The following is a 25689-nucleotide window of genomic DNA, read 5'->3' as shown; positions in this document are numbered from 1 at the left end:
CGAGTGGATAATATAACAAAAAAGGAAAATGTTGGATGTTGGAAGGGATGTGAAAAAACTGGGACACTGATGTACTGCTGGTGGAGCTATGAACTGATTCAACCATTCTGGAGAACAATTTGGAACTATGCCCAAGGGGGCTATAAAACTGTGCAAACCCTTTGATCCAGCAATACCACTGCTAGGTCTATATCCCAAAGACATCCAAAAAAAAGGGATAAGAACCTATTTGTATAAAAATATTTACAACAGTTCTTTTTGTGGTGGCTAAGAACTGGAAATCAAAGGGTGTCCATCAACTGGGGAATGGCTAAACAAGCTGTGGTGTATTATTGTAATGGAATATATTGTGCTATAAGAAATGACGAGGAGGATGGTTTCAGAAAAAAACCTGGAAAGACGTGTGAACTGATGCATAGTGAACCGAACAGAACCAGGAAAATGTGCACAGTAACACCAATATTGTGTGATGAAGAATTGTAAATGACTTAACTATCCTTGGCAATACAATGATCCAAGACAATCCCGAAGAACTAATGATGAAGTATACTATCTTCCTCCAGAGAAAGAACTGATATTGATTGAATACAGACTGAAGCATGCTATTTTTCCCTTTCTTTTTTTATTTTGTTTGAGTCTTATACAAAATGTCCAATATGGAAATATTGATATAATTACACATGTATAACCTATATCTATCTAATTACTTACCGTCTCAGAGAAGGGGTGGAGAAGAAGAAAGGGGTAGAATTAGAAACTCAAAACTTTAAATAAATGTGTAAAAAATTGAAAAAAAATCTAGACTCAAGAAATAATACAATGTTGATAATGTAGATTAACCTTAACAGTGTACTTTGCATTTTTATTTTCCAGAAAGACAGTTGTTAAACATTTAGCAGCATACATGGAAGCCCAAAAGATAATGGTATATTATGCCATACTAAGAGAAGCGTGGCATCTAGAATGAGACAGATCACAGTTGGAGTCTTGTGTCTAGTCTGGAGTGCCACATTTTAGGAAACTAAACTAGAATGGGTCCAGAGAGGAATGACTAGGATGGTAAGGGTGACTGGATGAAGAAACCAGTAATAGGGAATCTGAAAAAGAGAAAATGTGTTGGGGGGAGCAGGCATGATGACTCACTTTGGTATTATTTAAAAGGGCTACCAAGCAGAAGTATTAGACGATTTGTGTTTAGCCCCAGCAAGCAGAACTAGGAGCAGTGAGAAATTCCATGGAAATTACAGGAAGATAAATTTTGGCTCTATATAAGGAAAACATAAAACTTCCAAACATTTTCAGTGAGCCAAAAGGGGTATGATCTGCCTTGGGAGGCTGCTGGTTCCCCTTCAGTGGAGGTCTTGAAGTGGGGCCTTCGTGATCACTTGTTGAGGATTTTGTAGAGGGCAGTTGTTGGATGAAAAGATTTCTTGGGTCCTTCCCAACTCTGAGACTCTGATGTTCCGCAATCCAAATTCTATTTACTTCACCAGAACTATTGTCCAAGAAATACAGAACCCTGGACAAACTTATCATTCAAAATGCCACAGTTCCTGAGATCATGCCCAAGAAGCTGAAGCTTCTGAATCCAGAGAAAAGGGTAGCACTAATAGAACAAGAGAACTCTTCCCCCCTTCACTTGGTCACTTATGCCAAACAACTGACTGATCGGCTTCTCAAAACTGAAACCTCAGGCTGATTCGCATGAAGCTGTTCTGTTCCCATCCTCATGCAGACATTATCAAACACACAATCTTGTGCTGGGCACTGTACAAATACATTTTCTTTGAACCTGCCTCTGCCCTCTAGGTGCTCACCTTCTGTGTCCTTCTGATGCCAGGAGCAGCCCCAAAGAAGACCCAGCTGAGCTGAGCCCAAGCAGAATTGTTCTCCTGCCCTTCCTTTTCAGAGATGCTACCATGCTCATCCTGTCTTACTAACATTGCCTCCTTCGGCTGTTTGGTGTCAGACCTCGGGTGCTACAATAACATATCCTCCAGCCACGAAATATTTTAACACTTTTATTTACTATTATGTCCCATAATTTCTGTGCAGAAGGCAGCAATATGTAAATTTTATTCCATTTTCTAATGGTTTGGGTTGCATAACAAATAACAGCAGGAGAAACAATTTGTATTGATACTTTGCAGGGGAAATGTTCAAGTCACTGCAAAAAGATTTAACTCTGTGAGGATGTAAGTTTATGGGAGTTTTGCAGCTGAGTTTTTGCACATGACTTTGAATATGTCACTATATGTTTATCATCATCTAATTGTGGAACAGAATTTCCATACTTTCTATCCTTCCATTCCAGAGATTGCACTGGTGCGTGGATAGAAGGCACTACAAGGGACAAATGATCAGTTTGGATAATTCTCTTTCCTGTCCCAAAATAGCTGTGTGGTTTGTTTTTTTTTATCGTGTTGGTGGGACTCAGCTGAGGCACATTTTTTTCATTTATTGCCTTATTTAATGCAAATGTGATTTCGATCATAAAGTGAACTATCCAGCTAGTTCATATTATAAATTAATCAGATTCAACAAAACACTAACATTTTAAACTTTTCAAAAAAAATATTTAATAGGAGCTAAGCAAAAGAAGAAATCAAACCAGCTGCTGACACAGCTGTTTCTTTTCTTGTATAATTCAGTTCAATATAAAGGTACCATATGCTGCTTAAAACGATGATAGGAAAGATGAAATAATTTAAGAGAATAACAAGAAAATACATGAATTGTCAGCATTCTGTCAGATTTAAAGAATGAAATAGACAGGTGTAGTATTGACATGTTTAACTTTGTGTTGTGTTAGCAGTTTTGGTGAGAACAACTTCTGACATGTGCTGAAGTGATGTGAGAACGTTTTTCCTCTGTTGCAGACATTGGTGAAGAGGCTGGGAGAGCTGTCGGGGTCCAGCCACCAGCTCTACTGAGAGATAGGAGTCTTGGATCGGCAATGAAGGACTGCCCTTACTGTGGGAAGACTTTCCGAACATCCCACCATTTAAAGGTGCATCTGAGAATACATACAGGTGAGAAACTTGGGACAGATTGAGGGCAACCCAAGCCACAATCAGGAATGGGGGATGGGGGGCTTGGCACATTCCTAACAAGCAAGGACCACATGGCTGAATCACTGTCTCCGGCTCTGAAATGAGCCCCAGATTCTATAGAGATGTAAGCTCTTGGTATGTGATTCCCTGCTTTATCACAGCTACCAATGAACACTTGTGTCTTATTCTAGCCAAAGACTATGTCTGTTGCCTCTTTTGAACCTCTTAGCAGCTTTTTCCAATTTTCCTCTGCTTTGATTTTTACCCCAGTCTTCTTATCACTTTGGCTATTTTCCTGATCTTCTTCTATCTATTATGGTCTACTAAGATATTTCCAATAGTTTTTTGGAGAGTTCCCCTACCACCACCACCTTTCACCCAAATCTATTTGGAATATGGACACCTCCATTTTCTTTGACATTTTCCTGACACTTTGTCCATTGGAGTTCGAGCTGCTTCAGAGGATAGACAAATACACCATCTATTTTCAAAAATAATTGTGGCATATTTCCCAAGGAATCAATAAAGCAAAAGGCTGTTCAGAGATATTTAATGTCTACAAGCCTCATTTCTCATTATGTGGTGAAAGACTAAGACACCTAATGGCCTCACCTGGTTTATAAAAAGCCTACTGACACTGAGAAGAATACACTTTGGGGGAGTACAGAGCTGGGTTCATTTTGTTTTGCATGTTGGTCATGAGACTGCTTCAGGGAAGGCTATTCCTCCTGTATTTCCAAACAACATGCCTCCCATTCCTATTTCCCCTTCTCAGAGATATTTAATTCTTGTCAAGTTGACTTGAGTGGTCAGTCAACTAGTCTGTCCAGCATCTATGAAGCACTGACTCTATATTTAACCCTACCCAGACACCATGAAGACTATAAGAGAAGGTATTATTGTTTTTACTCCTTAGTGCCTTTTAGTCTAGTTAAGAAAACAAGATTCATTGTCATGATGAAATAGCAGTGGAGTAGTGTTGGGGTGAAGGGAAAAGACCCTTGAATTAAGAGCCAAGAGACCTGGATTCAAGTCCCAACTTCATTACTTATCAATGTGGAGCCTTTGGGCAAATCATCTTACCTCCATGAGCCTCAGTTGTCATCTAAAAAAAATCAGGAATTTGGACTGTATGATTTACAAATTTTTATCAACTTTAAGAGTCTAATGAGAGACATAGACATATTTAATCAAGTTTTAGATTCCCACAAAGGGAGCAGAATTGTCACGTCTGAAAATATGGACTGGAACCTAGAGAAACAGTTTCTATTAAGCAGAAGGAGGACCAATGGGTGGAAGTATAGAGGGAGGCATATGGTGATTCTGTATGATGAATTTCTTAATAATTTGAGCTGTTCAACAACAACAAAAGAAAGGTACTGCCTTTTGAGGTAGAGAAGTCCCTGAGAAGACAATCTTCTAGCAGAGGATAGATAGATGACCTCTTGTCAGGGATAGTGTAGAGGGGACTTGTGTTTTAGGTAGAAATTGGATTAGATGACTGCTGAGAGAGAGAGTCATTACAACTCAGAAATTCAATGAATCTTTGATGCTGCGACAGTAACTATGATTTGAGGCGACATAAAGAAGAAATCCCTGCAGGTGAGAGAAGGAATCCTGGAAATGCCTCCCATGGACATCTTCACTGGTTAGGCCATGCTGAGATTCACATCCCTCCCCATTTAGGGACTGAGGCGCCTAATAGTTAAGAATCACTAGGCTACAATGAAGTGTGAGGGGGAATAAATAAGCTATGACCCAGAGTTATTCACCATCCTGCCATTCATCAGCCTGTGGGCTGGGGTAAGGGATAACCTACTTCTTTGACTTATTTTAAGATAGTTATAGAGTTCTGGTACAGTTTCCTGCAAGGTGGGTAAACTGCTTCTGTTGCATAAATAGGTACTTTGGGAGATACTTTCACAGCCTGGGGAACGACACTGAGGGCATTTATTTCTCTCATCCCCCGAAGTCCTGAGATCTTGTCTCATAGTCAGCTAAGCTAAATGCTTAGCTACTGGCTCACTTCTTTTCCTGGAAGAATCAGTGGCCACATTGGCAAGGATCTCTGCCTCCATCCTGTCCGTTGAGTGGGGTAGCAGAAGATGCTTTGTGTGATTTTAAAGGTTAAGAAGGATTACTCACCCAGAAGCCCACTGAGTCAGAGTTTAGGGCAGAGAGTGCAGACAATGGACCAGGGAAGTGCCCACTGACAAAAGCATTTGCAGAACCTTACAACATCATGAAGAAAAGGAGAGAAGGCATAGAAATGTCACCCACGCAAATACCATTTGCAGCATTCTGCATTTAAAAAGCATAATCGTCACCAGATAAAGATCAATTTTCTTTTTATCTAAGAACAAAGAAGTTGGGAAATGCTTACACTTGTGTATTTGAATAGAGCAGAAAGTGTTACATGTTTGAAATAACCAAAATAAACATTCATCATAACTATGTAAAAGTGTAGATTACAAGAATAATTAAAAATCAAAACCAGGTATTTCGTATTAGATGAATTAATAATTGGATTCCAGTTATTAAAATGTACTACCTGGGTTTCCTTTCTAATAGTTCTCCATGAATCTGTTTGGGTACACGGTTTACAGCAGCACACACTTTTGGTCCAATATTTTTAGGGGGATAAGTTTTCTGTAACTCACTCTGTTGAGCACATTTTTCAGAGCCAACACATAACAAAGGAGTCTCTAATTGCCTAGGATAGGAGGTGGTACAGGCTCTGTATTCTTCCATCATACTCCATCTTTATTAGAACTCTTGGTAGTATAACACTGACTGATAAAAACCACTTTTTTTTTCTCCACTACATTAACTCAATTACTACTCTTCTTTTCCCAACACCTGTTTATTAGAGAGGAGCTCAAGTAGTTTAACAGAAGTCAGGTTTCTCTGAACACCTGGGGGGCTTGGGAGCAGCCTGCAGGTAACTTGAATTTGGTAGCACTACCTTGGGAGACAGATCTAATTCAAAGTATCCCCTGGGCCTGAAAGCCTAGGGGACAGATGTGAGTCCCCCAAGCTGGGCTGGCAACAGACACCGGCCCACCTCTGGCTGCGATCAGAGAAGTCGTTAGTCACTGCCAATTCGGAATGCACACTGCGATTTCACCCCCCTCTGTAACAATACCTTGGATGGCAATGGGCCTCCTGGGAAAGTGTTTATAGACATTGGGCATGCTCAGTTACTCCCCAAAAGCACAATGAAAAACAGTAGTATCTGGACCCAATCAATGTAGGTTAGGAAAAGCCAAGTATCAATAAGTATTCAGTTATAACATGCAACTTGATGCAATAAAGCTGTGTCAACAGGGTATTCAGTATACCCTGTACAGTAATTAAGTTATCTAGTACATTAATTTGGATTCCTTTTGTCCCCTTGGGAATAATCTAATGTGCAGTAAAGCACCCTCCCTCTTTGATAGTCACCAGGGGAATTGTTTAAGGTATGAATACAATGATGCCCAGGGCATACAGTTACTATACCAGAATAGTTAAGTACCTGCCAGTCCCATAGTAGCCGGAAGCAATAAATGCACCTCCCAAACCATCCCACTCACTACCACCAAAGGCTTAGCTCCTGGTAGGTGGAATACTTAGGCACTAACTGCTATAAAGGCTCCCTGTGATTTTCAGATTATATGATATCTCATGATATAGTCCATTATTTATAACTAATGCATTCCCCAGTGTTTTAGGAACACTTTCGGCTTTGCATAGGGGATCTGCTATTAACTAGCATGACCATCATACAGAAAGATAGCAAATAGCCCTGCGAGTGGCAACTCAGAGACATTCAAGTTCACAGCCTAATTAAAAAGAAGTCCCATTTTTCCAATTTATGTGAGTATGTTTATTAATATGATTTCTCTGTGCTGTGCTCAATGTTCCACACTTCTCACTCTCCAACTGCACACTTGGAAACCTCTTTCAACTAAAAAGGAAATGGAAAGTAGATAGGTGATGTTTCACGAATATGCCACCACAATCAGAGGATTATGCCTCATTGGAGTGTATCAGTATGCAATGTGTCTGGCCCTTACCCATGTGTCTTATGTCTCTATATGGGGAAGGCAAAGGAGTTCTGTGTTGGCATGTACACACATTTGTGGGTACGTGTGTGTATGTGTGTGCGTGTGTGTAAGTATGCAGTTGTATAGAGTGTTGTAAGTAGGGGTCAGGATGAAAATTGTGTGAAGGGTTATCACCTCACAGTTGACAGTGCATTTGAGAACACATTTAAATCCATATCATCCAAATTCCATGAAAACTTTTCCCAGTAGAACCAAAGAAAGTGGGCAAATTATTTCTATGATTCTTTTCTCTAGCATTCTGAAGGAGGGGGCAAAGGTCAGTGACAGTCACCTAGCAGATACTTTACTGTATGAATTAAGCACAACAGAGTTTGGGACTCCATAATATCAAAGTAACTGGCTAAAAAAAGTAAATTTCCTACCAAATCACCAGATCATCCATTCTAAGTTACAGTCTAGCACTAAAGTAGGGACTCCTGCCTCCTTTCCATCTTTATTTTCCTTTGGGCTGCAAAGAAGGCTTTAAATAGTGGCCACTAAATTGTTTCTACAATTTGGCTTTTAACAATAGTGGACACATAGCCAAAGCCAAATAATTATGTGACTTCACTACAGCTTGATGACTTCAGGGAAAGGCAGGCCCAGGTCTACATTCTTCCTCTACCCTGAACTAGCACATATTCATGAATGACAAGGCTGTGCCACCTGAAGCATAACCTGCCTCAGTTTCCCTGCCTATACGATGGGTTTAGTTGTTTTGGGCCTGCCTAGCTAACACAACATCAGTATTAATGGCATAGCACTTGGAAAGGGCAGGGAGTTCATGGGATGCAAAGTGAGATATAATAACTCCCCACCATCTCCATAATGATAAAAGTTCTTAGTGCAGTTAAAGATCCAACCTTTCATCTTCAAAGAGTTTCACAAACACCAAGTAGCAAATAAATGTATGCGGAGATGAAAGTTTAGAAGGCCTAATTCAGGTGCCTTATGCCCCATAGTAAACGTAGCTTCTCTTTGACACTTTTATTATTAACTCTGCTAGGCAAGGTGACTATTCCAGTTTAGAATTGAGAGATACATATTGAATAAATTAATAAAATGAAGTGGGTTAAAATGAATGAAGTTCTCACATCTCATCCCTGGCGTTAGCACAGTGCCAGGCACATAGTAAGCATTTAGTACGTGCACGTTGACATGACACATGCTGTTGTCCTCTGACTGAGAACAGCCACCTTAGTAACATAGAATAAAAGATGTCCGTGCCCCACAGTAGAGATAATTTTTAAAAAAAATTTGAATTAAGCTTCCTTCATTTTTACATTTCTAAGATGAACTAAAAGCCCATTTTCTTTCTCCGGAGTCCTCATCCTTAACACCACACGGCTTGCTCTTCCTGCCTTAATGACATCCCAAACTTTTGTGGAAAATAATTGATTGAATTTAAATTTCCTTAAAAGTTTAAGAGGTAATGTTACAGTATAAATTCCCTACCAAACACTAAGTAGGGAAATATCCATTAGTGAAATTAACTACAGTTTCTAGGTAGCTAACAATGTGCAGTATACAGTAGGGCATGCCTAATGAACACTGCAGTGGGTGATATTTCATTATACAAATTAATGCTCACATTTTAATGGGAAAGTCACATAATGAATCTCGGCTTCAGTGACAGCAATTAGAGACACAGATTGTCCCCTTCTGGACAAGGCACTGTTTAGCAATAAGCAGCTGTGTAAAAAGTCTTCAGGTTTACAACATATATATGCTTTGGGGGAATTAGTGTACAATTTATATTAATGTACTGAAGCTTCGCTGCAAAGGAACAACCATATTTATCTCTCCTGGTATTAACTAAGTAAAGACATGTAGAAGGACTAAATAAATATCAGATATAGGGGGTGAATAAGTGAAAATATTTAATTATAGAACTTAAAAGTGAATGGGATTTTGCACAATGGTTGGGTGACTTAAAAAAAAGTTTAGAAGCATTTAGCTGGTTTTAAAAGCCTAATTTAGATAGAAAAATAATAACACCCACTCCCCCCACCCTTCTTTCCAGCTTTTTCAGATGAACATTGCTGCGGTTCCTCTTTGAATATAGCCCTATAATATTTCTGCAGAACTCTGATGTTTCCTTTGCAGTATAAAGTGAATGATCCAAATGATAAAAGATGTTGCCATGTAAAAATAGACATAATGAACTAATTAAACCACTCAGTCATATATTTCTAAAGAATTAGACAAGTTATCAATAATATTCCCATGATGAATATACATTTCATGTCACTGGAAAGCGAGTTTCGCTGTAAAATGACTTCAATAATTTCATTTGTCCATTGGAATTATGAACTGATGACTCATGATTTTATCATGCTTCTTTTCCCAAGAAAATCCTCTTTTATAGGATGATGTGATTTTTGCCTTACATTTTAGTCTCTGAAGATATTCTGATAGAAAAAAGTGTTGATGGTCCCTATTAGAAAATGCCTTGCCTCCTTAATAGTGCTGTTGTCTTTAGTTTGTGGCTGAAATATTTCCCCCACTATAAAAAATATTTCTGTTCCCTGTCCCACCCCACCTCAATAACTTCAAGAGGTATTGGAGGTGATAAAAGGCCTGATCCTTCTGGGACGTTCTAGTCCTTCCTGGGGATCTGAAAATTTGGGCAAGAGGAATATGTTCCCACATCAACTTACATGGCAACGCAGGCTAATTTACAACTTAAGTGGTCCATCATTCAACTAGACAGTGATGCTGGCAGGGTGACCAAAGGTTGCCTATTATGTGAAGTTGGACTGAGAATTCTTCTCCAAATCTCTGACCCAATCAGTCCTTGCTTGGGATTGGGGGTGTGTCAATTCCACTTAGTTTTCTCTTTGGCAAGAAGTCTGATGGTGCCACTGCAGTTTAGGGCCTGCTTAGACTGGCCTAATAAATCTGTCTTCATGAGTCCTTAAGCCAAATGGCATGCTAAGATGTTAATATACTTCTTTTTAAAATTATGAAACATCTGTTGGCTATAGGTGAATTCTAGAGTTGTTTATGTCTGGTTAGGGGAGGAGCAGATTGAAGACTTTCTTGACCAAGACTTCAAAGGCTTACCAGCTTGTTGGTGAGGCCTTCTTGTCAGCTGCTACTTCAACCCCAACTTGGCTAATGCTATGAAAAATGTGTCTGGAGACTGATTTTTAAATTCTAGTTCACTGGCTCACTGAGGAGAGAATTTGAGGAAGAAGTTTACTCATTTGGGGATGTAGCTAGGATATTTCTAGTAGAAAAGTAGTCCTTTGAGTATTTTTGGATTTGAGCTTTGCATTCTCTCAGTCTTTGGATGGTCAAAAGCAGCCCTTATGGATGGCACACACTTCATTCATTTAGGTGTGTTATTTAGACTAAGAGTTCTTGACCTGGGATCTATAGACTTCTTTTGGGTACATGAATAGTTTCAACTTAGAAGGTGGAAAAAAATCCTTATTTCAACATAATTGGCTTCCTTTGTGATACTATGATTTTTATTTCATGCATATAAAATATTATTCTAAAAGGAGGTTTTTAGGTTCCACCATATTGCCAAAGGGGACCATTACACACACACAGGTACACACAGATACACAGACACACACACAGAGATTAAAAGCCCATGGCTTAGTATATACTTATAATACAGGGACTTTCAGGGTAGGCCAATTAAAGCAGGGAAAATATGTTATAAAATAGAGTGTTGAGGGTATCAGGAAAATATTTTTTATAAGAAACAGAAAATTCAAAAAGTTTGAAAACAGCTTCACAGATCCCAAGTTAAGGTAGTCTCATGTGAACTTGTATAGATCCATAGATCTATTGTTCACTCATTGGAATTCTTTGTTTGGTATAAGAAAGCTTAATTATTAAAATCCCCAAAAGACCTTTGTAAGAGAAACCATAGGTGAGGGGGGCGAAGACTTTGGATCAGACATATAGATTCTAGTCCCAGCTGTGCCATTGATTCACTGTGGCTCCTAAGACATGCCATAGGATCATAGGTCTAGAGCGGCAAAGGACTTCAAAGAACATTTCATCCAACTCCTTCATTTTCAGATAAGGAAACTGAGGACCAGTAAGGTTGTGTGTCTAAGATAACATAGGTAAGAAGAATCTAAGAGGGGATTTGAACCCAGCTCCTCCGACTCCACAGGCAGAGATCTTTTACACGTACTGTGTTGTTTCAACTCTCTGGACCTCCATTTTCTACTCTGTAAAATGAGGGGGTTGGATTGGCTAGTGTCTAGGTCCCCACTAGCTCTGACAGACTGTGAATCCCTGATCTTTAAATCATGGTTCAAATGTCAATTCTTCCATGAAGTCTTCCTGATCCTTCCTCTTCAAATGAAACTATCTGTATATTTATCTCATCTCTTCCACTAGACTGTGAGTTTTACACAGATATTTTGCATCTTATTCCTCTTTGATGAATCAGGGGATCTAGTCTAAAACTGTGAACTTTTTGTATCAAATGCTCAAAATTTTGCAGTCTGGAAAAACCTTGGGATCCCTCCACAGAATAATATTTAAAAATGCATACAATAAAATTCACAGGATAACAAAGAAAACCAGTTATCTTGAAATAGTTGTCAAAGCATATGTTTTTTAAAAACAAGTTCACGGATGCCAGGATAAGAACCTCTGAGATAATATTCACAGATAGCAAGCACACATTAACATTTATTGAATGGTAAATAGATCTTTCTATGAAGCATTCTCTCAGTTATATATGCTAAGAAACACTTTCTCCAGAGCTCTTTCTTTGTACCTGTCTATATGTTTGTATATAGCTCATGTCTTAGATAGTTACAACTTCATATAGGCACCTTTGAGACATCTAGGCAGCTAGGTGTAGATGGGCTAGGTCTAGCTGTGTGACCCTGGGCAAGTCACTTAACCATTGTTTGCCTTACTTTTCTCAACTATAAAATGAAGATAATGATAGTATAACTCCCCCTCCCCACAGGGTTACTATGAGGATCAAGTGAGATATTTGTAAAGCACTTACCACGGTACCTGGCACATAGTAAGTGCTATATAAATGCCATGATATTATTCATCATTATTAGGACTATTATTGTCATATCTACTGTTGTTCTCCTTGCAGTCTCCCTCATTTTACTTCTGGTAAAAGCCCAGATTTTTAAAAAGTCCAATTTTTACTACCAAAATTTTTCCTAGATACAGTATAGCATTTCTTAATTCACTTCCTAATCTATCATCCATCAGAATATAAACTCCTTTAGAAGTGGGAATCATTTCATTTTTTGCCTTTGCTTCCCCAGTGCCTAAGTGTCTGGCACATAGTAGGTGCTTAGCAAATACTTACTAATTGATTGATTTTCAAATTCAGCAGTCCCTTCTACGTCAATATTAGTTAGAGCCTCCTGTGTCATTTACTTGGTATTTACAGATCAGAAATTGTTTGAATTTCTGGTGCCTGAAGTATAATTTTCAATGCACATCCTACTACCCCAATCTTTCCAAATATTTTCTGGCTATGCAAAACTGTGCCTCTCTCTGATCCCTGAAGGGTATTATAAAAAGAGTGTTTTGTAATCCTTAAAGTCCAAAAGTGAATTTTGCTATTGTTATCTGATGGCACTTAGACAGTTATCTGTGACTACTTATGCAGAAGTTGGTCCTCTGGTTGGGAGATATCAAGGTAGGTTTCATGGTCTTTTCTGATGGGACTGAGTCAGTTCTGGCATTATGAACTCTGGAGGTCAGTCATTCCTCTGAGCTTTTTTGATCTCAGACTCCTAATTTGAGTTTCAGTGGACATGGATTATCCTAACATGTCCATGACAGTGTTGGTGATGTCCTCTGGTTTCTGAGGTGTCTGGGTTCTACCCTGGACCACACTAGCCTGCAGTGATTAAATGACCCAAGGCCTTTGATATGGATAGTACAAATGTGAACAGCACAACCTTGTCTCATGAGCAGCTAGAGCTCTAGGGTCCTGACTGATCAGAGATTGATTTACTAGAAGAGAGGAGATTGGACATGGAACTATTAGGAGACTGGAGAGATAACATTTTACCATTAAAGGAACAGACAATTTTAAAGCCCTGTCATGCTTTAGCTTCAGGAAGACTAGCATTCTATCTGGGAAGGATGAAGACACAGTTGATCATTGACCACAGATTCCCATTCTCCAATGGAAATACTGTATCTGAGGAGCTGGCTTCATAAAGACCCTTAGTTACCTCTACACTTGACTGAAATACATACCCAGTTACCTAGATCTTAGAGAAGCCCATGGGAATTGTGAATAGCCTTCTTAAAGAAAGAGCTTCCAGTCCAAAGGAAGGGATAGAGTCCTTTCCTAAGAACCTGGCACCCCGGGCTCTCACATTGAAAATGCCCTGGAGTCTCTCCAAGTGACTTACCAATTAACACCCAGGGACCTCATGAAGTTTGTAAGTCCTTGGTTTAATTTTCTTTCCATTTGTCTGAGACTTAGAAGCAATAAATGTTTTTAGGACCCACCGTTCACAGATGATTTGCTGTTGCCTTTTAGATCAGCCAGAGAAAAAACACAGGAAAGAAAACAGTTTCTTGCCACATTGAGCTTCCTCACAGAAATAATTGCTAATATTGACAGGGCACCATTATAAATAAGCTCAAGGCACTGTCATAGCCTTGTCTCTTTCTGGGAGTATCTCAGCACTGGAGCTTAGAAAAGACCCTGGATTGCTAACAAGTTTTCTATATATATTGAAATGCACATGTATTTAGGCACCTCTCCTTCGTGTTACACTGCATGGGCAGGTATGGGTTTACATATATCTTCCATAGAGAAAGAACAATAGAAGTTGGGGGTGAGGGGGAGGAGGATGCTGAATTTAAATAAATATTTAATTCATGAAAATTATCTTATATGTTTTAAAATGCTATTTAAGGTTATTTTTATTCTCTAAAAAGCGCTTATTATAGGTAAATTACACGTTTTACTACCCGAGCGTTAGGCTTGCCATTAGTACAAATTTAAGGCACTGCAAAGGCCAGTAGATAATGTTAATTTCAAATACAGAAACTAAATATATTTTGCACCTTTTTATTACTCATTTTCTTTTACATTTTATCGACTACTTTTTATCTTAACTATATGTCTTTACATGCTGCAATCATAATGCACTGTAATGGTATTAATATTTTATAGAATCTGTATTTATAGTTCTTTATTTAGAAACAATGCAGTCGGTCTGCGGATCTTTGTATCCTTCTGGAATGGTGCCCTCCAAATAATGATAAATTACTTGTGCAGTATGCCATTTGCTAATTATATCCATGATTTACTGCAGAGCAAGACTTAAATCATTCATTTCAGTCTTGCGTAACAGTGCCATAAAATTTTTAGGTTTAAAAATGGTTTCCATGTGTATAATTTAAACAAATTTCAGAGCTATTGTATACACAAAATATCGCAACCATCCATTTGTTACATACTTTGTCTTTTTAAACTTCTACTTTTAATGATCACTGTGGTTGAAATTATTGTGCTTAATTTTCATAATCATAGCTTTTAAATCTACAGCAGTTTTCACATGTTAGATAAAGAAAAAGATAGCTAATTGTGTGTAGATAGTATGTCATTCCTGAATAGTCCCAACTGGTACAAAATCATTAAAAAAGCTTAAGACTATGAATTATTCTTCTATTAAAAAAACAGTTGTTCTATAACTAATTATTACTTTGAGCTGCTTTGTTTCAAAGAACAAATGTTGATCCTTCCATCCCTGCTCCACACACCAAAATGCAATAAACATATATATTCTTTCTTTTATCTCTTGTACTCCAATCTGCAGGTGAGAAACCCTACAAATGTCCCCATTGTGATTATGCTGGTACTCAGTCTGCATCCTTAAAGTACCATTTAGAACGACATCACCGGGAACGACAAAATGGTGCTGGGCCACTCTCTGGACAGCCTCCAAGCCAGGATCATAAAGATGAGACATCAAGCAAAGCATCCCTGTTTATCAGGCCGGACATTCTGAGGGGAGCCTTTAAGGGTCTCCCAGGGATTGATTTCAGAGGTGGCACTGTTTCTCAGCAATGGACATCAGGAATGCTTTCTTCTGGAGATCATACAGGGCAGGCTGTGGGCATGACTTCTGAGACTTCTCCAGAGACTCTGAAGGGCTCTGACCTCCCTTCCAAAGGTACACACTTTTCTGAAATTGGACGAGCCTATCAGAGCATCGTAGGCAATGGGGTCAACTTCCAAGGCTCTTTGCAAGCCTTCATGGATAGCTTTGTCTTGAGCTCTTTGAAGAAAGAGAAGGAAGTGAAGGAGAAAGCCCTATCAGATCCACTTTCCTTGAAAGTCCATGGACCAGATGGTGGTGAGGAAAAAAATAGTGGAAAATCCTCCCAGAGGAAATCAGAGAAATCTCAATATGAACCCCTGGATTTGTCCGTAAGGCCAGATGCAGCTTCTCTCCCAGGCTCATCGGTGACTGTTCAAGACAACATTGCATGGCATGGCTGCTTGTTTTGTTCTTTTACGACTTCATCAATGGAATTGATGGCCCTTCATCTCCAGGCCAACCACTTGGGCAAAACTAGACGTAAAGACAGTGCTTTGGTAGCTACAGGAAATGGCAAGGACCAAGCTAGGGAAGTGAGCAAAATTGGCTTGCTCCCTTCTACAGTACAATCTAGCAAAGAGGTAGGAATCTCCAATGTGATCACCCACCTTGACTCTACTTCTGAGAAGATGACCCAAGGTCATGGCAAAGAGACTTTGGGAGAACAAAAGAACTCTGCTTGGTCTAGTCATATGGACCCGCCATTTTGCAACTTTACTTCAGACTTCTACAAACAATTTGGGGTTTACCCAGGAGTCATGGGCTCAGGATCCTCCTGTGCTAACAATGAGCCCGAAGGCAAAGTACATCCTGAAGATGACTCAACGATCCTGCTCCCTGAGTCTGTGAACAAAAATGCTACTGATGACCTGTCCGATATTGCCTCATCTGAAGACATGGAATCTTCCAAGGAGGAAAACAATGAAGAGGAGGATATTGAGACAGAACCCGAAATAATGAGCAAACCATTGTCTGTCCTTAACAAGGATAGTAGCAATGATGGAGGAGACAGCCTCCCCAACACCGTTGCCTCTCAGCCGGCCCAAGGACTTGTCTCACCTTTACCCCAAACGTCCGAGAAGCAGTGGCATGGCCCAAATCTTCTTCCATCCCATGACACCTCCACAGGGGTGATGAAAGCAGAACAGATCCCAGGGCCCCAGGTCCTGGAGAAGCAGATGAACATGTTGTCAGTCCTAAGAGCCTATAGCTCTGAAGGCTTAGCAGCCTTTAATGGACTTTCGAGTAGCACAGCAAGTAGTGGATGTGTCAAGAGACCAGACTTGTGTGGTAAGTTTTAGAATCCTCTTTCTTGAGTTCCTTTCTCAAAAGATTAGTGCCAAATGGTGCATTAAAAAAATACATAGGGCAAAATGTCCATTAGAAAATTTGGAATTAAACATAGGTAATGCTGTATGTGCAATTTAGACAATCATACAATGAATACATTTTTAAAAAGACATTTTTGAAATCATCTTATTTGTGTCATCCAAGTCTAGAGAACCTGTGTGAGGGACATGAAGAAGGGGACCCACAGTATTGACTGCACATGTTTTTAATCCATATTTTGGAGGGGGAAACAGTTTATATAATAAAAAAAAAAAGACATGGTACTTGAAAACTTTTCAGTATTTTCAACTTCTCTGTCAGACTCCTAAGAGAAATTCCTAATGCTTTGCTAAGCCAGCCTTGCTTTCTTAAACTTCTCTTCATGTTGACTTAGAAGATACTCAGATCATCTAACACTAACCAAAATCCAGACCAAGTGACTGCCTGCGCCTCTCTCTAATTAGGGAGTTAGGATTTAAGGCTTTTGTAATTCAGTTTGAGGAAAGCAGAAGGCAGTGGTCTTTAATTATCCAGGGCTTAGATTATTGTCTGTTGGCAGTTCTAACAGGGGCTATATGGCAGTGAATTGCCTGATTAGGAGTGTTCCTACAGGTAACTTAAAGGCTGTGATCCTATTTATCCCTGATTATTCCTACATAATCTAGCCTTTAAACTGGCATTGTACATTACACTTACATTTCCTCATAAAGCACAGTTGCCCCATGGTGGGTTTTTTTCCCTTTGTTTTGTTTTTAAACAAAGTTGGAGCCATCTGGATGGATATAAAATTGGGAGGAAAAAAAAAAACAGGGTGGGGAGAAATAGGCTGTCCTGAAAGCATAGGTATCCTCAACTCTGAGTAGTTCCATGAAAAACATTTTTCAGACCCTATTTAGTCCCTTTGAAAATACTTGTCCACCCCAAGAAAGTCAACTAATGGAGAAAAAGAGAGGATGGCAAGCATTGTGGTGTCTATAGTCTAGAAATGGAATTTAACTGTTTTTTGTCCTGATAAAAAAATAAAAGGAAATCTTTACATCATAGAGAACTGCTGGCCACAGGAGGCTGCTTCCTATCATCAAGTAACAAGCTACAGGAAGCAGCAGTCTGGCTGCATAAATTGAACTGATGTATCTCTCCTTTCCCTCCCTTTTCCTAATTCACTGAGAACAGAACCGAGGAGTCAGAAATATTTTTTTTGAATTGTCAAAAATCACTAAATGGATTTCTGACAGCTCAAAAAAATATTGACAGTTCCTTATGCCACATGATTCACAAAGCCCTGATCTACTTTTAGCCAAATACCCCTGATCTACTTTTAGCTAAATACAATTCATTACCTTTGAAGTTGTTAAAAATATATATATACATATACATATATTTTGAAAAGGGGAGGGGAAAGAAAAAGAGTTAAATGGTGCTTCTCAAGAAGAAAAAGAAAAATTGGACTGACTTTTAAGTGTTCTATTTTTTTTTTAAAGTTTGGGATTGGGGCTTTTTTTTTAAGTCTATTTTCAGTTCTTTTAACTACCTACATAGGACCATAGTTACTGCCAGGAATCCATGCATCAGAAAAGATCAAAAACTGGCATGTTAGTAAGCTCATTATTATTGAAATGAGCTCATATTACCCCTATTAATTTTTCCATCTTCCTATCAATGCAGCAGGAAGACTGCCTGCCTTTGATGAAGCCCGCCCAATGGTATCCTATTTAACTGGAGGCATGGGGGGCTGGGGAGCACAGCTCAACAACATTAGAGAGTCTGTTCCATTTTGTAAGCTATTTCCACCGAAGCTGCAATGCGAGTCCTCCCCGCTCCCCTCCCAAAATAGCAGCTCACGACTCCCAGCTGACATTTCCATTGGTATGTACAAAAAGAGTTCTTAATCAAGCCCTCAGCCATTGTGGTACAGCAGCCATGATGCGTGCCTACCCCTCTCCATCAAGAAGAGATTGATAATGCTAAACTTGCAAACTTTATGGGAATACCTTGCTCTTATTCCATTTCTGCCCCCCCCTCCCATTATGGGTACCATGTCCATCTTCTTCTGCCTGTGTTCAGAGTTCACCTCAAAATAATCTCTCTCTGTCTCTACTGGATGGGACATCTAGCCTGGAGACTTCCTATCCCATTAACTTGTCTTCCTCCTCTCTCCCATGGTTACCCCTTATTGGTCCTCCAGACTCTGTTTTACAGAAATCCACAAGGGAAAAAATGCAATTGTCTCCATCCCTATTCATTAACAAGTTCTAAGTACAGGAAATCAGTGAATACCAGGGAGGAAGATGTAAAAACATAACAAAGTCAAAATAAACATCCCAAAAAAAGGCAGCCTATTTACTCCAACTCACTAGTTTGCTTTTCTAACCTGACATTACACACAACACATTTGATAGGTTCAAGAAGTCAAAACACATGCACACACTGCTCCTCAACATTCTAAATGTAATTAACATTAACACTATAATTAAATGTCCTTGGGTGATCGTTTCCCTCTACCTCTCTGTCCTGACCCTAGCTAGATAGGTGTTGCCAACTTAGGTCTGTCTGAATCCAACTTCATTTAAATCACAGGTCAAAGTCTAAAATGGTGTCTATTGCACTCACATTGGAATGGAAAATTGAAGCTATGACTGAAATAATTCAAGTGAAAGCTGAAATTCAGAGAAAAAAAAAGGAAGGATGGAATTCAGGCCCTAAAATCCCCCCATAAGTTTGCACATGTGGAACCATGTTTGTAGAAGTGAGGTTAGCTGTTGTTGTGTTGTGTTGTATTACTGTCGTTTTTCCTAAAGAGAACTTCTATTTTCTTTGTCTCATAGAAGCCTATGGTAAAGCATCTACATAGCTAACCTAGTGGATAGAAATAGACCATAGTCAGCTCACCAAAAAGTTCCTTAGATCAGATCATCTCCCATTTGCCAGTGGACAGAGCCTCATGTGATCTTGAGAACCTGTAATCTGTTAAATAGTACCCATATTTCAGACTATATTTTACGTTCTTTCTCTTGCCCCAAGTCATCTTTTTTTTTTTTTTTACCAGATCTATGGTTTCATTGATGTAGGTTAACTGCCTCAGACAAAGCAGACCAGCAGCTACTTTGTGATTTAGTCTTAGCAAATTCCATGGTGGGGCTAAGGAGTTAAGTGACTTCCTTGGGGTCACTCTATTGGCATATGAAAAGGTGGGACATGAATTTAGGTTCTGAGGTCCATTCCCTGCTACTTCATGTCTAATTTTATTTGAACATTACCTGATATCTTTCAAATATTGGACTGGGAGGCAATGCTAATTTATAGACCTGAATTGTTGGATAGCCTATCTTCTCCCCCCACTCCCAATTATTGCACTAGGAAGAAGGGGGTGATAGCATAATATAATGCATAAAGGGCTGATTTTGGAGTCAGAAAGACCTGCCACTGATACATACCACTGTGTGAGTATAGATAAGTCCTTTTCTTTTCTAATGTCCCATTCAACTCTCCAAGACTATAAATTATAGATAAATTGCTGATCTTCGTTGTGGAAGGAGCTTCCCACATTGATTAACTCAGAGGTCCAGGGCAAATAAATAAATTTCTTAAAAGAAAAAAAATGAAGAACAAGCAATAGAGAAATGAATTCAATGTTTTGATTACACTAGTGAAGAGTGCAGATTTTTTTTAATGGCACTTATATAACCCAGGCTTGAGCTTTTGGTTACTTGTAATATACAAACTTCAATTTCAAAGAGCTAGGATATGAATTTCCAAATATATTATCTTGCCACCCAAGAAACTGCAATGTCAGGTCAGCCTGATAGATGTAAGGTAACTTTGCAGGATCTGGGGGGACAGAAAGCACTAGGTGAAGACACATTTTGGATGAAGCTGGATAACACAACTTTGTTTTGTTAGTACAGGTCAAATCCTCTTACTGGTTAAATCTCATTTTGCCATATCCCACTACCGAAAGTATTAATGAAGACATTTCCAAGTTCCAACAGATGGCCTATTGGCTTTGAATAGCAATCTCTACAAGGGAACTCCAGTTTCAGCAAAGAAATTTGGATGTGCCCTTGAAGCTTTCTGTAAGGGGATGTTTGACCTTTACTTAACATTTGTAACAGGACAGAAACCCTACAGCCTCTTGATAGAGTGGGACCAGTATTTACACAGTGGTACAGTGACTTAGCCAGAGGAGTTTTTATATCAGCAGAGAGCTAGAAAGGGAACTTTGTTTCCAAATCGGTGGATTTTGGCCCTGTGCTATTCAATATCATTCATCAGTTACTTGGAGGAAGGCATACATGAACATGTTTATTAAATGTAGGGATGATATAAAACTAGGAAGGATAACTGATATGCTGGATTACAGAATCAGGATGCAAAAAAGTCTCAGTCTCTAGAATGAGGGGCCATATCTAATATGGTAAAGTTGAATAGGAATTGTCATCAAATCCTTCACTGTATTTTTAAAAAAATACCCTATAAATATAGAATAGGAGAGATAGAATGAGAAAATTGCTCACATAAAAAGAGCTGGGAGTTCAGTGAGTTTTAAGCACTATGCAAGTGGACAAATATGACATGGCAATTTAAAACTAATGAAATAATTGGACTACACATAAAGTTGCACAGTGTCCACGATGAGGGAGTCACTATACTCTGTCCTATTCAGAGCACATCTGGAATAGTATGTGGAGTTCTGGATACCATACTGAAGAATGATATTGACAAACTATGCCCCTTTCCAAAGGAAGGTGTGACTGGGATGAAAAGGAGTCTGGAAACCATTATGGGAATATTCTTTGAAGGAGCAGGAGATAATTAGCCTGAAGAAGAGGAGCACAATTTTGCTATCTTTGGGGATCTGAAGGGTCATCCCAGGGAACACAATTTTTAGATTTATTTTGCATAGTTCCCAGAGCACTGATCTGAGGTGGCAGAGGCAGATTCTTGCCCCATGTGAGGAAAAACTTCCTCTCCATTAGAATTGCCTCAAAGTGGAATGAGCTGACTCAGAGGTTGCAAGTTTCTCAATATTGGATATCAGATAGAAGTTGGAAAACAAGTTGTTCTGATGTTATAGAGTGGTCTGTTCAGATAAGGTAGGAAGAGATGCTCTAAGAAATCTTTGCATAGACAGAAGACCCCTGAGATACCACAATTCTGTCTTATACTTCTCTGACATTGAGGCTTCACTGGAGATGATAGGCTATCTAGCAGAAGGAGAATGTTTCATTTTTTATGCTCAAATATAGTTAGACTTTTCAAAGGCTGGTATGAAAAGTGACTGCAGGACACTGGGCATGTAAATACATTGGAGAACACTTTACCAGACAATCCTACTGCCTCTGGATTCTCTGTCTTTGAGGAGATGCCAGGCAATGCCTGGTCCTGAACTTTAAGTATGGCAGTTTAGTTGGTTGCTTAAGACTTAGAATTGTTGTAGTTAGTTCTGTCTCTCTCCTTCCCTATATTGGCTTTAACTTTTGTCCTAATGTGATTTAGGTTTTCCCTGCAAATCTAATGGGCAGGGTTGATAGAAAATCCTTCAGGGTATGTTGTGTAGAAAAAGGTTGACTACCACATTTTTCCTGGACCCTTAGAATCTCCATTATAAAGCCATAATCCAATCTCCAGCATCTCCATGATGTTGCTCACCTCTCCCTCTACCTTTTTCCAATAAATCAAATTGTCATAGGTCAATATATGCATATACATCCATGTGTGTATGTGTATACACATACACATTTATATATGCATACATATGTATATACATGTCAATCTGTGTGTCTACATATTTATGTATTTACATATACACCCATACATATTGTGCCTCTCACAAAATCCAACATAGTATACCAAATCAGGTAATTCAGCCCTCAGAAAGACCTAGTGAGAAAGTTAGGTTTAATAATCATTGAGGTTACTAATAACTGCTGAGCCCTTTTCTATAAATTAAATGCTTTATACTGTTTTGTAGAAAAGTCATTTCTTAAAGGAGTAAGAAAATTTGAGAAAACCTCCCCAGTACCCCCAACAAAAAGAAGCATTTTCTCCCCAGTGGGAATTCTGAATTGGAGGAGAATTTGGTTGATGGTGACTAGATGTAGTGTCATAAGGATTTGAGGGTGTGTGTGAAAGTCCCCACTTTGGCTTCCATGAACTAAAAATATAGGGCAACACATGTCCCTGCAGCTGCCCTTGGGAACAGAATGAGCACAGGACCCCAGCTGGGGCTAGAGAGAGCAAGACTGGGCAGTGATTGAGGCAGTGGAGTTCCTGCCTACTACAGTGGGCGAATAAACCCAAGTGAAAGAAAGAAAAATCATGGAAGAGATAGTATATTCATAGAATAAAAGAACGGGGAGAAACCTGGAGAATTCCTCTAGCTCTCCCTTCTGCTTATAGGTAGGGTAGATAGACATCTGCATCTTTTGGGGATCACCAAATGGCTACTGTATCTTAAAGACTTTGGAGAAGCTTTCCCACAGGAACTCTTACAAATCCTTTATGCCAGGAAATATAAGCTTCTATGTATTCCTCATACCAGAACCCAAAGGCATCATGTTATGGCAGAGAGATCGTTGAGTTAAGAGTCAGAAGTCTAAAGTTCTGTCTCTAATTTGATATGTGACCGAGGATAGGTGACTTAACCTCTCTGGCCTTCAGCTTCCTTATTTCTAAAACAGATTTAATAATATCTTGCCTGCTCTCAAAAGAATAGTATGAGAATGAGATGGAAAAGAGAGATATTAAAACACTTAAAAAAAGAATGGGTTTGAATAGTAATAGGTGTCATTACACTTTTCAATTTGGGTCCTCTTGAGTTTCCACTCAATTTCAAAATGAAGCCATCTCCCCAACTTAGAAGCACATTCTTTGGTGGGAGGCTTGCCCAAGGTAGATCATGTCAGATGATCTACACACCTTAATAGTAATGGAATCTTTTGTGATGTAGATACAGCACTATAACTGTAGGACCACTGTGAGTCTGACACTGAATTAGAGGAAGAGACACATGTCATGTTTCGTCTTTCAAACTTTTCAACCCTAGCATCCATCAAGCCACACTGTTGATAGTTTGTTCTTGGTCTGAAAAGGTTAGGTCTGAAAATGGTCCTGTCAATTATATAACGATTACACCAAATTATCAGCATTACATGAGCAGTGGAGGTAAGATACATGATAGTTACATGCAGTAAAAAGACTCCAAGATAGCTTTTACCAGAAAATAGTAAATTTCTTATAGTAAATTAGAGATCTTAGCAGAGATCTGGTTATTGTAAGTGAAAGCACTTCAAAAAAATGGGAAAGGCTAAGTAGTATAAGATCCTATCATTGTCTTTGGGGTAAGGGATACCATTATCCGTAGAGATGATTCTGAGTTCAAGGGTGGTAAAATAAGCATTGACCATTCTAAAGCAGTTTGGAATGAGAAGATACAAATCAAAATCAATTATCTGAGATATCTCAGGCAAAAATCAAACAAATACCAATTTGAAGCCAATTAAGTCATGACTTTGGGAGACATTAGAATTGTCCTTTATAGGACTCTGGTCTTCCCTGAGTGTATGTCAATACCTTGAGAAACAGAATATTGGATGAAGAGTCAGCCTTTGGTGTCAGGAAAACCTGAATTCAAGGCAAGTCTTGCCTCTGGTACATTCTGGCTGTGTGACCCTGGATAAGTCACTTAACCTTTTAATGTCTCCAGAGAACTCTCTAAGCCTATGAGTTTCAGAGCAGGTGCTGTGTTATAATAATAGAGGGAATTTCCTCACCAGGTGTTTCTTATGCCAATGAAATCACAGATCTAGTAAAAAATATATAATAATAACAATAATAGTAATAATACCTGGGCTCATTCTCTTAGTTAAGATGGGCCTTTTAGGATCATGTTTGTGCCAAAACCAAAACCTTGGTACGAAGAATTACTTTTGAATGGGTACCAATCACGAAATCTGTATTTTACGATTTGGTCATTAACTCAAATAGTGGTTGTCAGTTTCAAGTTCACATGGTCACTGGGCCTTGAATTTGCACACCCTGGCCTGCATTAGCTACAAATGAGGACTGTTTGGAAGTTTCCTTCCATGCACTCTTCCTCATAAGTCTTGTGATACAGCTGGCATGATGGTACCCCTGACCCTTCCCTCTTTAGCCAGCAGCCTTGCCAAAGGTTGTACCTTCTTTTCTTTCTTCATTCTCATGGGGATCAGCAAAGATGGCTTTCCCTTGACTTGATCCCCTGTCAAGATGCTCAGTTCTGGGCAAGTTTCCATTTCCTTCCCCCTTCCTTTATTTTTTACCCCCATTGAGGTGGAGCCAGTATCGTTTGTGTAGTGACATTAAACCAAACTCCTATGGCATTTTTTCCTCCTCCTCCTCCTTGATTATTATTATTGTTTTTTAATTAAAAGGGAATGCCACTGGTGTGATGTTGTTTGCACCGCAGGATAACAGGACTGTTGTGTGAATCTCATTGTGTTTGCCAAATGGTCCACCAGTCATTTCAGAACAAACAAATGGATGGTGGCTGTAAGTCTGCAAACACTGGTGACATTTAGCCGTGTTTATGTTCCTTTCTCTTTGCTGCATATTTTTGGCTCAAAAAGCTACTATCTGAATCCACAGAGCTTCCTAAGCTGGAGCAAAGTCTATATAGCTTTAACTGGGAGAACTGAGTCTTTGGATTCCATTACACCTCCCACTTAGTCATCAATCAAGGTTATAGTGGAGGAAGGGGGACCCTATCCGTGCCGAGGCTCTCTCTCAGTTTTTAAACATCATGCCTTGAAGAGGAGGGTGGGCAGGTGTTTGTTAGAGACAACCTTTAGCTCCTTGAGGGAATTCTGACTCTCAGCCTAGGTCAGCTCTCCAGTACCCATCAGAAAAGATATTTCCTTAGTTCCCTGATAGGATTGCTTATCCTTTCTCTCCTTTGTAAGTGGTTGTTTTTGTTCTTGTTTTTTAGTCTTTGCCAACTCCAAATGATGATTTGAATTGAGAGCCCTCTAGATATATGCTGAGTCTTAGCTGCTGAAAGATACATATTTTTTCCCAGACACTATTTGTAAAGCCCAGGTTTCATATAAACAGTAATTATCTGCTATTACTTGTATCTGATAGACAGTACCTCTATATCTA

At 39.2% G+C, this 25689-nt stretch overlaps 1 protein-coding gene across 9 annotated transcripts in view; it reads left to right on the top strand.

The window, feature by feature from the left end:
- Positions 1-25689, top strand: part of ZNF536 (zinc finger protein 536) — a 597265-nt gene that overhangs the window by 369631 nt on the left and 201945 nt on the right. For all 9 annotated transcript variants that reach the window (XM_072632093.1, XM_072632095.1, XM_072632099.1 and 6 more), the window contains 2 exons: positions 2880-3032; positions 14938-16512. In XM_072632093.1, coding sequence (XP_072488194.1) covers positions 2880-3032; positions 14938-16512 — 1728 coding nt within the window. The remainder of the gene's footprint in view (positions 1-2879; positions 3033-14937; positions 16513-25689) is intronic.

The sequence above is a fragment of the Notamacropus eugenii genome, chromosome 1 (assembly GCF_028372415.1).
Source record: "Notamacropus eugenii isolate mMacEug1 chromosome 1, mMacEug1.pri_v2, whole genome shotgun sequence".
Taxonomy (NCBI): domain Eukaryota; kingdom Metazoa; phylum Chordata; class Mammalia; order Diprotodontia; family Macropodidae; genus Notamacropus; species Notamacropus eugenii.
The sequence above is the reverse complement of the archived record's forward strand: the minus strand, read 5'-3'. Positions and strand labels throughout refer to the sequence as shown.